General features: G+C 36.1%; 2 protein-coding genes across 2 annotated transcripts; one reads left to right on the top strand and one right to left on the bottom strand.

Annotated features, from left to right (window-relative positions):
* Positions 1-1,122: 1,122 nt before the first annotated feature.
* Positions 1,123-4,665, bottom strand: LOC140933968 (uncharacterized). The gene is made up of 3 exons (XM_073383649.1): positions 4,426-4,665; positions 2,910-3,076; positions 1,123-2,771 (listed from the first exon to the last, which is right to left on the bottom strand). The coding sequence occupies exons 1-3, from the start codon at positions 4,553-4,555 to the stop codon at positions 1,584-1,586; spliced, it is 1,485 nt and encodes a 494-aa protein (XP_073239750.1). The 5' UTR covers positions 4,556-4,665; the 3' UTR covers positions 1,123-1,583.
* A 75-nt stretch (positions 4,666-4,740) lies between these two features.
* On the top strand, positions 4,741-14,053 carry LOC140933967 (DNA cross-link repair 1A protein-like). Its single transcript, XM_073383648.1, has 10 exons — positions 4,741-5,348; positions 5,653-5,795; positions 6,456-7,526; positions 8,219-8,337; positions 9,455-9,516; positions 9,836-9,917; positions 10,505-10,650; positions 11,433-11,587; positions 12,498-12,639; positions 13,499-14,053. Exons 1-10 carry the CDS (start codon positions 4,871-4,873, stop codon positions 13,657-13,659), a joined length of 2,559 nt encoding a protein of 852 aa, XP_073239749.1. The 5' UTR covers positions 4,741-4,870; the 3' UTR covers positions 13,660-14,053.
* The last annotated feature ends 1,270 nt before the right edge of the window (positions 14,054-15,323 follow it).

Here is a 15,323-nt window from a genome sequence, read left to right as displayed (position 1 = left end):
TCTAAAATAGTGATACATAGTTGCCTAGGAAACTGTGGCTCTGCCTTGAAAAAATTAGGTTTTGCCAAAGAATACGAAGCTTAGTTGTAAAAATGTTTCAAAAGATAACCCTACGTCAGAGAAAAGAAATGACGCTCGAAACGTCAAATTTGAATCTTTTTACAGCGGACAAATTTACTTCGTCAACTCAGTTTATTTACCTGTTATAATTCACAAAGGTTTCCCATCGCTGTGAATGTGCAAAAAATAAAATAAAATACAATAAATAAATAATAAAATAAAATGATGTATAAAATCAGTGAGGAAGACTAAAGTAATTAGTAAAAGCAGATTTAAATGCCTTCACGGAAGGCTGATCTAATAAAAAGGAAGGTAAACTGTTCCATTCTTTCAAAGTTCTAGTAAAAAAATTGTACTTATAGGTATTGCTGTTATTACCGATGTTTATTAACTTGCTGCTATGGTAAGAGCGTGTAACAAGGGTGGGGCGTGAAATGTACTCCGGAATATTGGCCCTGATTTTATTGTTCACCATTTTGTATTTGGTTGTAAGTCGTGCAATTTTGCGTCTCAGTTCTAGTGAATCCCAGTTCAAATCCTTCAGGAAATTGGTGACTGTACCGGGTTCTCTCTCGTAGCAGTTTTTTAGAAATCTGGCGGCTCCCGCTGTACTCCTTCAAAATCGTGGCAATGCTTTTGAGTGTGCTACAGGCGTATTCCAGACAAGGACGAACAAGGGTGAGGTAGGTCTGACCTTGACCATTCTCTGGACAGGAATAAAGATTACGTCTGATGAAACCAAGAAACCGGTTAGCCTTCCCTATAATGTTTTCTACATGAAAGCTCCAATTCAAATTGGAGGACAGCACGACACCCAAGTAAGGATGATGAGATACAGAGTCTAAAGGAGTTCCATTCATTGTATACTGATGACTGATTAGGTTTCTCGACCGATAAACCTTCAAGATCTTACATTTGTCACAATTGAGGGACAATTAAGGTCCCTAATGTCAGTACCTCATCACTCTTTCCCAGTTCAACCTTCTTAAGAGTGTTTATTTCCTTTTTTTTAAAACAACTTATGAAAATGTGATTTTTAAATTACCTAGGTAAGACGACAAGTATTTAGTTTGTAAGCTACAATAGTTCACATCTTCCTTACTATATTGCTTAATTAATTTGGCTTCGTATAAACGTCTTCAAGATGTCTGTTCAATAGGCAGGAATCTTTTTTAAATTTTCTCATTTAAGACACCTTATTACAAGTATGAATCCCTAAAAGACCACCTAAAATTTGTTATCCTTTGGTGTTAAAGGTATGTAAAACGTAAATGTAAATATTTGTTAACAGTGAAACTGCGATCAGCTTTTATAACAAGTAATTAGACACAGATAGTCCAAATAGGATAAAAAATGACATCTGGCAGGCGAAAAATAGCTGGTTAACTAGAAATACTGGCCAAGGAGTTGACTTTTTTTTAAGCAAATCCAGCTGATGGTCCTTAGAGCTGGACTTGAACCCAGAACCTCCAGACTGTCAGTCTGACATGCTAACTACTTGCCATGCTGCTCATCCAAGTATATTATAACCATTCAATGTCAAGGCTGACTCCACACCCTCTACACTTCTTCCTCAGATTCTCAACATCTTGCAGAGAAATATTTTGGCAGTGACACAGATTTAAATGTTTAAGGCTCTTAAAATCATCTATTAGCACATAAATTGGCTCCACAGAAACTTCACTGCATCTTGAGAGATTTATTGACCTCAAATCAGAAATGTTTGAGGAATGTATGACCTGAAGGAGAATTGCATCAGTTAGTCCTTCAATACCAGAAAGATCTAGTTTTTGGATCTCCAGGGAGTCACCTAAAATGGCCAGAAGATGTTCAAGCAGGGACTTGTTTTTTGCAAACTTGCAGCCGTGAAGGTTTAGAGTGTTAAGTTTTGAACATGCTTGTGCCAATGACAGCCGTAAGTTGTTTTCTTGTGCAGTTGATTCTTGAACATAGTTACCAACTATATCTTGGCAGTCAGCCATGATAAGACATTTTAGGGACCTGCACCATGCACCAATCACTGCACAATCACTGTTTTCCATACACGAAATGTCAAGCACTTCCAGTAAGTTTCCAGATTTTTTCAAGAATTGTCTCATATAAGGACTGAATTTGATTTGCATGTTGCCAGCAATGTTTAACACTTTTAGATGCCTCAATGTCGCTATGTACTCCAGAGAGACTTCTGTAATGGATGCACAACAATTTATTGCGACTTCACGCAGTAGAGGACAAGCTTCACAGAGACATTTGACAGATGTGTCAGAGACTGAAGTGTATGACAAATCAATGACGGCAAGTGGTAATCTTCTTCTTGTACCATTGACTAAACTAAAAATACAGGTATCTTTAGAAGCTGTCATGGCTAAACTACAGCTTTTTAATGCTGGCTGTGTGAGCAGTAATTTTGTTATTCCATAGCTGGTGATGCTGGTAGAAGTGAAGCTGACATCTCGTAAGCTTCGGCACCTTGGGTTGCAATCATCACCACACAAAGCATCTATGCCTTTATCTGTGATCTGAGAGCATGACTTCACTCTTAACACTTTTAGCTCTGGGTATGCCGATCCGAATGCATCCAAGACATCATCTGCACAGGACAGACAGCCACTGAGGTTAATTGATTCAATACAGAGAAGATTTCTGGGAATTTGCTTCAATGCCTTTGTTGAAAGACGTGAACAGTTTTTCAGTGAAAGCTGAACCAGTTTCTAAAATGAGAACAAAAAGGGTTCCTTAGCAACCACAAAAACAGTAGAATTGCAGAGAATATAAAAAAGTACAAAAGAAATTAAAGAACTGCATCAATAATAGGTCACTAATTATGTTCAGTTTGACATTTTATGCACCTTGCAACGGTAAGCCAAAGTATTGAGGATCTGATCATTAATGACTGAGTTGCACACACTCAGGTCCAGATGTTTGATACTTGAGTGAAGAAGGACATGAAGATGATACACTTTTAACTGCTTTTTCTCACAAATTATATTCAGCAATTCTTGAATAAGGTCAGAGTCTGAAAATCAATTAAAAAAAGCTTATTAAAAGTCAATTGGAAAGGTCCGAGTTTGAGAGATGTAGAGCTTAAAACAGAATCCATCAGGATATTGAGTAATTTCAACTTTCAGTGGACAAAAACCTTGTACCAGAATAATTTAAACAATACCGCATTTTTTTACATTTTTCAAGGGCTATAGGTATAATTTACTATTCTGTATTAAATAACACAAAAGACTATTTGTCATGGGAGCCAGAAAAAATAAATGTCAAATTTCACAAGAATTGTGAAAACACAGGTAAATGTCTGAAAATTTCATGTGTTAGATGTAATTTTGTGAAATTGGACATTCATTTTCTCGAGCTCCCATAAGAAATTTTCTTTGGTGTTATTACAGATAACTAATTACATCTTTAGCCCTTGAAAAGTGGAAAAAAGAACGCAATATTGTTTAAATTATTCTGGTACAAGGTTTTTGTCCACTGAAAAATAAAATTACTCAATTTCCTGATAGATTCCGTCTTAAACATTCTCCCCAGCTTGAAGTTAGTGTGATCTATAGAAGAGTCTACTGAAGACAACCTTACATGTAGGAGAGGAAAACTGCAGCTGAAAAACTAGGAGACTGAATTCTTGAAACCCCAGGAGCCAGCATCACATCTTGTCTTTTGCTCTGTTTATCTTTTGTTGCTGTTTCAATTTAAAATTGCAGGTCTGAATGCCAACCATGCAAGCCCATTTATTAGTGCTGGTACTCAGTCTCAGATCCACATTCCACTCTGTGGACCCTTCCTATTGACAGGGAAACAGGAACACCCTATCACTTCCTCTTCCCTTTATCCCCATTTACAAGGAACTTACAATTTTGCTTGCACATAGGTATACCTTAGGAAAACTTGAGAGAGTTTTATGATGGAATCCGTCTGGAAATTGAGTAATTTTATTTTTCAGTAGACAAAAATCTTGTACCAGAATATTTTAAGCCATACAGTGGCATTCTTTTTTACGCTTTTCAAGGGCTATAAATGTAATAAGTTACATGAAATAACTCCAGAGAAGAGGTTGTTATGGGAGCCCGAGAAAACAACTTTTGAAATATACTTTCTCGCTCTCTCATAAGAACATTTTCTTTGGAGTTATTTCATATAACTCATACTTAAGCTAATTACATGTACATTTTATAGCCCTCAAAAAGTGTAAAAAATAATGCAATATGATCAAAATTATTCTGGTACAAGGTTTTTGTCCACTGAAAAGTAAAATTACTCAGTTTCCTTATTGAATTTCCTTGGCGCGATGGGCAACCTTTGCCAGGTATGAAAATAGAAATAGATTCCGTCTTACGGTATTAAATTATGGTCACTTACTTAAGCCATCAAATGGACCTAGAACATATTTGTATCGGTGAAAATCTTCGACCGAAGAATTGTCAGAGGAGACGATGATGTCTTTAGCGATACTCTGTAGACTGAATCTCTGTAGCGTTTGGACACTCATATCCTGCTAACTTAAAAACCTACCGAACCTTTCGAGTCACTTTCGAGTCAATGCTCTATGGATGATGAACTGCTAAATGATAATCTGATATCGCGATAAGACTGAAAAAGATTGAACTGTTTGCAAATGATGAGGCAATCGAACACTCGTTCCTACTGACCTGCGAACTTACACCCAATCTGAGTACTTCAAATATACTGCATTTTTGCGTATCACATTCAACTATTCAACATGGCGGTTCGTTTGAATGACTGAAACTTTTAAAAGAATATTTCAGTTATATTTTACCCCAAATACGCATTTGTTTCGATTAAAATGGAAGAAAATATGAATGAAGAGGACATATGGGACGAAAAGTCTTTGAAACAGCTTAAACGAAAGTTAAAAACTTCGTCTCAAGAACGCGGGAAATTGTCATCTACGGGATCCAAGAATGCCAGGATGATAAGCTCTAAACGTTCAGAAAAGAATGTAAAAGAAGGTCAGTCTAATCAATCGCAAACAGACAAGAGGAAATATAGCGCAAGTTTGAAGAAAGAAAAAAAGAGGCATAAGAGATCAGACACTTCCAGTAATCCAAATGAGAAAAGTGTGGTTTCTAAAACCATAAATAATCAATTAAGCGCAGATCAACGAGGCTCAGCTGTCTCGAGTCCTAGCGATAAAATAACGCCTGAGAAAGAGGTCATGGATGGATTTTGCCCCAAATGTCAGATGCCTTTCTGTGCCTTAATTGGGCAGTCTCCTGGATGGCATGTCAGGGAATGTTTGGACACTAAATATTCATATGTAGGTATGGTATCTTTTTTTGTGGTTGTTGAAGGTACAGTATACACAGTAAGTATGTGTTCAGTTCGAAATAGGCATCGTGGTCCTTTGACAGGCTACCTCTACCAATGTCCATGTAAAGGCAAAGACAAACATGATATCAACCTTTATCTAACACACCCCACCCCCCCCCCCCCCCCTTCCTGGGCTGTCATTAACAGCCAGGAGCAAGGGATTTCCATAATAGTTTTACAAAATATTTAATACTCAGTCATCCAAGTGTTGTATTAGCCCAGACAGGTGAGCTCATAACTTATATTTTGTTTCAGGTGACTGTGCTGAAGGGATTCATTGTAACTCAGTGTTCTCTCCTCATTATAAGAGATATTCTCACCAGCTTTTAGCTGCTTCTAGAAGTTGTGCCATCTTTGAGAAGAAAGTTGAAGAAATAAGCAATGAAAAAGATGTTTTAGTAAGGAATTATTTTATTCTCTTTAATAATTATTGTTATCCCTTTTGCTTTTTTCTTTTTGTTGCTATCCCACCTCTTCATCCTTTTCATATTAAGGCTGACCATGATCTGATTTTAAATTTCACAAAATTGATCTTTCTTTTAATTTCAAATGTCTTCTACAAAGCAACATTCTTTTGTTTTTGATTTAAGATTTAATTGACAGTTTTTTTTTAAATCTTACTGTTCTTGCATCAAAAGATGATGAGGATTGTCAAACCAGGCAAAAGATATTTGGTTAAACCTTACAAACAAACTTTATCAAAACTTCAAAAAAAATCTGGAACAAGCAAAAACACACATTTAAAAGTTAACTTTTAAGTTGATGTCATTTCACATCATAAGATACTAAAATTAATTGAACTCACCAGTTAATAATCTGTGTATTTGTTGATACATTTCTTGTATTTGAATTTTCTGTATTATGGGTATTAAACATTACGAAGGTTTTTTTTAATCACAGGTCTTTAATTTCACGATTTTTTTACAGTTACGAAAAATGTGAAATGAAAGACCTGTGAAAATAAGTACCAATAAGTAACTTTTTAACACTTTTTAGCTGGTAAGGAAGCTCTGTCTATAGTGATATCCAATATGTGTTCTTGCACTTGTTTTTAAAAGGTGGAAACAAAGACCCATCCATCTAGACAGCTAGACTTTTCAGGCCAAGAGTTTTCAGAACAAGGGACTAGAATTAAAGATGAAGATTCTGCAGAATTTACAACAATAAGGGCTGTGGATGAAGACAATGAAGAAAGTACACCATTACAAACGTATAGTAGTAATAATGAATTGAATCTCTCTAGTTCTTCCACCGAGAAAAAAGCTCATCATCAAAAAACCAACAATACTTTGCAAGGTGACAATGTCCAGGGGAGTCTTAATAGTGCGAAAAAGAAGCAGTTTGATGTCAAGAAACCACTGATTACTTCTGAAAGTGTGGAGACTGTAAATGTTAAGAATTGTTTGGAGAATATAGTAAGAGACACTGGTATGACAGTGTCATCCTTTATCTCAACAGAAGATTTTGACATGTCATCAGATGATGATCTGTTTGGAGATCCAGAGCTCCTTGAAAGTTTGTGTTCACATACAGAGGAAATGCAGCATTCAACAAAAAATCAAGCTGATGGCAATGATTCAGGTGAAACACAGTGTGTAAATTCAACACAAATTAGTGAAAAGAAGGAGATTCTTCCTGTAAAATCAAGTACCACTCAGAGACAGCAGTCACTGTCATCTTTTGTTAAAAAGTCAAACAAGAAATCAGCATCTTCACTTAAACAAACAGACATTGGAGTGTTCTTTGGCTTGAAACCTGTATCAAAACCTTTTGAGAATAAAATGACAGGTGCTAAGAATGTCATGGATGCTTCAACTTCTTCAGTAACTCACAAACATGGAAGATGGAGAGGAAGAAAACAGAATAATTCAAACGATCCTAAAAATACTGGCTATTCTTCTGAAGGTCAAAGTTCAGGTGCAGGTGAAGATGTTCCTGCTGTAACAGCTAACTCTCAATCACGTCGGAGTTGTCCATTTTACAAGAGGATTCCAGGTAGTGCCATTACCGTAGATGCATTTCGCTATGGTGACATTCCTGGTTGTCGTGCTTATTTCTTGAGCCATTTCCATTATGATCATTATGCTGGTCTAAATGGCAAGTTTACAAACGCTGTTTACTGCAGTAAGGTAAGTGAATCTACTTGTAAATTACTAAAATGGTCACAACTAAAAGGACTACAGGACTGGCGACTGATGAATTTAATATTGATGAAATGACTTATGTTGGAACTTGTAGCTGTGTTGTTAGTTTACTGATTATATCTAGATTAATGGGAGTTTCTTGGTGTTACAGATGGCTGTGATCACTATATGACTGAATAGAAAGGATTGAAAAGACACTAAACAATACCTTAACCACAACACAATGGTTAACCTACAATAGGTTATAGTTTCCACAACACCGCACCAAGAAACACCCAGATTAACTGTCTCTTTGCTGAACAGGCTGTATGCTGACCAATCCCTTACAAGATTATAAGAATCTGTATCTTTGGGAGTATCTATTTTAGTTTTCTAAGTTCTAAGATCTTATTAACTGACAAAATAATAATTATTTTGTCAAATAGACATTTCTATATTTGATATATTTATTGAGCTGTTTTTAAGAAAAAAGAATTATTGTAAACTGTAAATTGTGATCTGCCGGTAGTGAAAGGCTATGCCTTATCCCTACATTATTGATCAGCAAGGAATGTATCAGCGATGATACAGGTCAATTCACTGCAGCCATAAGTTATTCTTTGAAAAGTACAGAACAATTTATTTGTTTTAGGTGTGAATGGGTGAAATATCAGCCTGCTACTCTTCTTATTTTCTAGATCACAGCAAACCTTGTTATAAAAAAGTTGTATGTCAAGAAGCAGTTTGTTTATCCACTTCCTATGAATACTCCAACTGTGATCCAGAATGTTGAAGTGACTCTTCTTGAAGCAAACCAGTAGGTTCCATTCTTAACTGTATACTTCTCTTCTGTAACTGTTTTTTTTTTCTGAACCAGTAACTCATGTTCTTACAACCAGGTGATTGTGCCAGGCCTAAACTCCTACATGTGTCATGTAAATCAGATGAAAAATAAACCAGACACAGCTAGGGTGCTATAATGATTACTGGTATTCTGGAATTCCTCTTTTTGAAAGTTTCCTAAAAAATATCCTGAGGTGGACTTCAACTACCACAAATGACCTTAGGCTAATAAAGGCCTGGGGCATCTATTTAATTTCAGGAGTCCAAGCAGGGGCGTTTAATACTGATAGGAGGTGTTAAAAAGCAAGAGGCATTTATTCTGATGACCGTAACAAGCTCAACAAAACTAATATGCTTTTGGCAAAAATATCAAGAGAGTTTAAAAATGGTGGAATATCCACTCCAAAAATTGATATGTCTAGGCCATCTAGAAATCCATGTGGCTCTTTCAACTCCCAACAACGATGTCAGAATCCTTGCACAGGGTTATTGTGTTGCTATCATTAGTCTATCCTTACTTTGAAAGTGACATTGAACAAGATCAGATGAAATACACAAACCCTGGTTAATCAAACAAGAAACTACATGAATTGCTCCTTTTTGGTAATTCCTAGTATTTTGGAGTAATTCTCATAGTGGGTGTCTATTATGTACACAGGGGGCATTTATTAGAGAGAGGTGTCTAATACTTAACGGCATAGAGGGGGCATTTATCAGATAAGAGGTCCTTTTTTGGAAGTGGTGTTTACTAGGTCATTTATAGTAAATCTAACTTCAGTAAATAGTATGATTTTTATTCATATAATTGTGGATGTTTCCTCTGGTGGAACAATAGATCAGAGCATCCTGTTGTTATGTATGCAGTACATGTCTAATTTGAAACATTGGAAACATAGGTTTTTTTGACTCAGTACTGTTAGCTGTCCTTGCTCCAGTTGGCTATTTCCTATCCTCATTAGAGGTTTGAAAATATTTTAGGTCCCATGAAAGAAGTAAGGAGAAAATACAATATGAATAAAGGCTCTTTCAATTAACAGCTTGTACCGTACAATATCATGTTATAGTTTATAAAATACTGTTTTTTTTTTCAGTTGTCCAGGAGCTGTTTTGTTTATGTTCAAATTTCCAAATGGACACACAATTCTACATACAGGTGAGATATTCACTGACAGAGCCTTGTTTTACAACTTAACTCTATTGCCATTTCTAAGGTTATTTAGCCACCGCCAAGAGATTCAAATGAAACTCTTAACTGCAAATTCTTCATCCTGGCAAATTCACTTCCACAAGAATCATCAGCTTTTTGATTTTCTATGTATTATTTTAGTGCAGTGTATGTACATGTTGATGATGAAAATTACATGTAAGGTGAACATGCATGATGTGACATGCTGTGATGGTAGTCAGGAATTGATGTTTAAAAAAATGCTTAATGACAGTTTAATGATTGCTGGACCTAACGTAATTTAAAGGTGACTTTAGGGCATCAACAGAAATGGAGCACTATCCTTCTCTGCAGAAGTGTAAAATTGATGTTTTGTATCTGGACACTACGTAAGTTATTCTAGTAGAAATACAATAATATGCAGTCACTTATGTAGACTTTCTACTTTTTATCGTGACCTTAAGGCTATCTCTTTAGTTTGGCACATGACAATTCTTAAAGGACTAGCAATTTTATGTATTCAAGCTCAAGGATCTGCCTACAGCCTCAAGGGTATTGTTATAGCAAAAGTTATCTTATGATAAATTATCCCAACACTTCTCTGTCCCTCCTAAGGCCGCTATTCTGTACAGTCATCTTAAAGTTCATCCATTGTCAGTAGATCAAGTGCCCAGTTCCATTTCATCGTTGCATTGTAACTGTCAAAGACTTTCAATTTAGTACATTCACAGATCTTTTTGAATGGTAAAAATGGTCAAACAAATGCCTGGGTAGTAGTTCTGTTGAAGAACTAATCTGAAATTCCCAGTTTTGGAAAAATTCTAGGAGTCACAGGATTGTAGGTAGACACTTAAAACCTTGAAACCTTTCATAAAACGGTTACAGATATTTTTGGGAACATTATAATCTGTGTTTGCTCATGTATAACATTCTTTAGCATTTTCTCATTTACATGTTACTGTGTTTGTTGATCCAGATACTGCAGTCCTCAATATTCCTTCCCACCCCAGGAACAAACTGTCAACTTTGCAGTGTCCACAGCTGTTCAAGCGTGTGAACAAAATGCAAAGACTTTGATTGTCTGTGGCTCATACACGATTGGAAAAGAACGAGTTTTCCTTGGTAAGTCTGTCCTAAAAAGAGTGGCTCACAACTTACATCAGCCTGTGTTAGTAAGTGTACGACAGTTTTAGAATTTCAATTTTGCCAAAGTAAAAGTGCTTGCTCTTCATTTGTTCAACTATTTAAACAGCAAAAACTACAGAACTCTCTTGTGGATAATATAAGTTCCCTAGTGTCTCTGAATGCCTTTAAACTCTATTTTATTTATGGAATTTTTTTATTTTCAAGATTCAAATATAAGTAAGGGATATTTTATTTATGCATGTCTCCATGTTTGTTAGTTTTCTAAGTCATTGTTTGGCATTTAAAAATGTTTGTTTTGAAGATATTAGCCATAAGGTTACTCTGTTAATTTGAGTTAACTTTTTATGTTTTCTCTTCTTATATGCCGTACTGCAGCTCGTTTTCTTTACACTTCAGGATAAACTCAATAAGCTTAGTTATAAAGTACAGTAGATAAAGGAAAGTAAACAAAAAAGGATACTATACTCTGTAGATATGAATGGTTTTAAAAGTAGCCATTCTCGGCTCATCTCTGGTGTAATATAATTTATTACTCACAGCTGACGTAAAACAAAGAAAACAAAACATCCTTAACAATGAACCTAACCCTGACAATAGTCCATAAAATGAATAAGTTACATCATACCAGGCGGTGGGGATGACTCGCATTCTCTTTCCAGTTTTAGCCAATGAATTTCCATTAGAGTCATATCGGATCTGAGTATTTTAAGCAGTGCTGGTTGCTGGAATCATTTCATGTTTTCGTTTTTATTTACTAGCCATTGCAGAGGCACTTGGTTGTAAAATCAGTGTAGAAAAACAGAAGAAAAAAGTGCTGGAATGTCTTGAGTCGGAACACATCAATTCACTGATCACTACAGATTGGAGGGAAGGAAGGGTACATGTACTGCCAATGGCTAAACTTACATTGCAGGTAAAATAATGTCTCGTGCATTCAGTAAACCATAAATAGACTCTAAATATCATTATGTCTACAGTTTTCATGTGTATTTCACGCTAGCAAGAGTCTATTGTCACCTTTGGGAAAGATTATTTTAATGACACACACTCTTAATTTAACTGTGTTTTTGTATGTAGTACACCTCTAGTTTTGGGCGACATACCTTCGGGCGAGATGATTTTGGGCCGATTTGACCTTTTACCGCCACAAGGACCAGCCCAGGAGGGTCAACTACGGCGAATGTGACGAGGATAACGTAGTCAAGATGGTTCTAATTCTTGGTTATGCGTGTTGGAAAATAATAGTACCTGTCAAACAACAAAAATATGAAATAGTTGCTCTTAAAACACTGCAAAACGCTATAAGCAGGTTTCTAGCGATTCCGTGGTATAAGATTGGACTAATAAAAGATGCAAATAGTAAAATATTAATCCTCTTGTGTAGAGAGATTTGGGCGGTTGGTAATAAATAATAATGGTGACATGACTTGAACAATAATAAAACAGACGAAACAAGTGGGATAAATGTGTAAAACATCTCGTGTTTTAAGCCTTGATGAAACGAAACAAGCGCTATAAATGAGACGCTTTGATGAGAAGAAACAAGCGCGATAAATGAGTACCAGTTCACATTTTTAATATAAGCTTTGATAAGACGAAACAGGCGCACCTCAAGAGATAAATGCGTAATAGGGAAGCTAAATGTTGTTGAGCATAATAAAAATTCAGGCTACTTAGTAAAAATTTCGAGCAACATAACTCTGGTTCTTGTTTCGGGTAAGATGACTTTCGGACGACTTGAGCGTAAACCCTTGTGGCACTGCAAAGGGTCTTACATTATCGCTGCTGTAGTTTGTGTTTGTTCAATGCTTGTCTCTCTATAGAATCTAGCAGCATATCTGGAATCACACAGGACGCAATTTACAGCTTTGTTAGCATTTAAACCTACTGGATGGGAACACAGTGCAAAAACAGACAAGTTGTCCATGATAAAACCCGCAAAGAGAGGAAATGTTACAATTTATGGTATGTACTATGCGTTTTCGTTTTAAAAGAAAACTAATGACAAAAACGTTTCAACGACTTTATGTACATGTAATTATTGTCAAATGTGAAGAAACTTAGCATCGGTTGTGGAAACATATATAGAGAGAAAGAGAAAAAAAAGTGTGAAAAAGTACATCTAAATTGAAACCTTAATAAAATTTTGAAGAAATGCAGGGAAGCTTTAATTTATTTTTTTTGAAATCCTAATTATCGGAATCAAGAGACCGAAACACCCAAGCGGATTCTTTCCACGCCAATCGTTTTATTGAATTATTAATTTCTTTAATTTTCTGGCGTCAGAAAATTAAAGACTAAAGATTTACATGTACTTTTCCGCACTTCCTTCTCTGTATGTATCCGCGAACATTGTTAATTTTCTTCATTTTTTGACAATGATGACATGAAGTCGTCAAAATGTCATGTTACATTTTTATCTTTTATTTTCTTTTAACATATCTATCGAAATCATTGCAAGAGATTTATAATTACTGCTACAAGGCACAGACTTTAAGGGAATACTGTCCCACCTTAGAGTTAGGATTGTACTTAACCTCTGAAACAGGAACGCTGACTCCCCCAGTTTTTAATTTTCTGACATGAGGTGGTCAGAGTTTAGGCCTGGACGCCTCCTCTTACATCTAAAATGATGATGTAATGATTACAAGCAGAAAAGTAAGACAACAATTTGAATCTATTTGGAACCTTGTAGGGGTGAAAATGAACTTAAACCACGCCCATATAACTGGCATCACGTCACTGGTAGTATGTTTCTAGAGTGGTTCTTTAGTCCCCAATAGGTAGACGAACAAAACGTTGACTCTTTTTCTTGTTCTTTTAGGTGTACCTTACAGTGAGCACAGCAGCTTTACAGAGCTTGAAAGATTTGTCAAGTTTGTTAAACCAAAGAGGATCATTCCAACGGTTAATATTCATTCTGCTGAAAGCAGGACACAAATGCAAACAATCTTTAATAATTGGCTGTCACATACAGTAAATTGATTCATGTAGCCGACCATATAAAAATTATGCTAAGGGCTTCCTGATTTCTTTGCTTAGACCAATGTATATAGAATGCGGACAGCCTAGAGCTGATTCCTAACGGACATTTATAACATTGAAAATATTGTAGTCATCGTTTATTTTTTCTAATTTGTTATATAAAAAAAAGTACATCTAGCTCTCTTTAATTTTTCTTAAACTTGCATTCTGAAAATATTATGCCGGTAACAACTCATAGTGTTTCTGTACTTTGCTGATTATTTATGATTGTGCCAGGGTGTTTCTTGGTGTCGCGGACAATTTTCTTGGTTAGCCGCCATTGTTTTATGGTGTTGGGATTGTTCAGTGTCTCTTTGAATCCTCTCTCAAATTAGCCCCCCTTTTCAGGGGAAGAAAGTTAATAAGCCCCCCCCCCCACCCACCTCTCACCCTTATTATTCTTCACTTCACTGTATTAATCACGACTGTAAAACATCATGTAGACTGATCCAGGATGGTTTATTCACCAGCTGGCAGTTCGGATTTGTTATTGATCCTCGGCTGCATGACCTCCAACTTCTTGTACTTGAGCTTTTCCACTTTGTATTCTAGTTCTTTATGGAGAACTGATACCATCGTCTTTGCTAAAATATTAAATAAGCCCCCCTCTCAAATAAGCTCCTGTCTCTATTAAGCCCCCACTCAAATGTGGTTGAAATAAATAAGTACCCCGTGGGGGCTTAATAGAGGATTTAGGGTCCGTCATTTGGTGATTGCACCCACCCCAACCACATCCAAATGTGGAAACCCAAAAAGACTTTTCGTTTTTGATAGAAATAATAGGCCGGGCTGAATCCATATGAGCCGTTGAAATTGGAATCTTTTCTTGAAAATAGTTGAAGATATTTCATAAAAGTTCAAAAGTATACGACGTTTCGACCTTCTCTGACGTCATTATCAAGTAAAAAACTGTATGAATGTTTTATAAATACAAGAAAAAACAATAGGCAATTAAAGTAACATGAAAATATGTTACAAATTAAAAATAGAGTTTAGCACTGATGGAGTTACTCTGGGTGTGAAGGCTAGGCCTAAGTTCTTTGATAAATAACATTTCGTGAAGGAGGCAGTCAAATTATCCGTGGCACTTCTTAAGAACGCAACATTGACCCTCATTAAGTAGATTTTTGTCGTCGTGAGCTTCTAGGAAATGTTTACCGATAGCCGGGTATTTGTGTTCAGCAATGCGTTGGTGAAGCTGTCGGGCTGTGTAGCCAACATAATCCGTATCGCACAGATCACATGCAAATTTTTAAACAACGCAATGCTGACTTAAATACTCGGCTTAATTTCTTTCAGCCTAAGGTGTTGCTCCAATTTTTTGCTCAAAAAATAGACTGTAAAGTGACGGAAATCTTATTGCGGCTGAGATCACGCAATTGCCTACGGGCTGCATTTCAGCGGCCGAGAACTGATCTTTGAAGGGAAGATCTATTCTGATAAAAAAAATCGAGTTTTTACGCCGGCAATTTTTCATAGCTAAGAGTTTGAATTGTGGGAATAAACCATATGTTTTCTAAACAATGTTTTTTGAAACGATTCGGTATAAAGAAAAACTTACTGTAAACAGTCAATGGCCGTTATTGCGAGACCTCGTCTGGGCATAGTTAATGGAGGTGACTGGT

The sequence above is a fragment of the Porites lutea genome, chromosome 4 (genome assembly GCF_958299795.1).
Source record: "Porites lutea chromosome 4, jaPorLute2.1, whole genome shotgun sequence".
Lineage (NCBI taxonomy): Eukaryota > Metazoa > Cnidaria > Anthozoa > Scleractinia > Poritidae > Porites > Porites lutea.
This window is presented reverse-complemented; position numbering and strand designations above follow the sequence as displayed.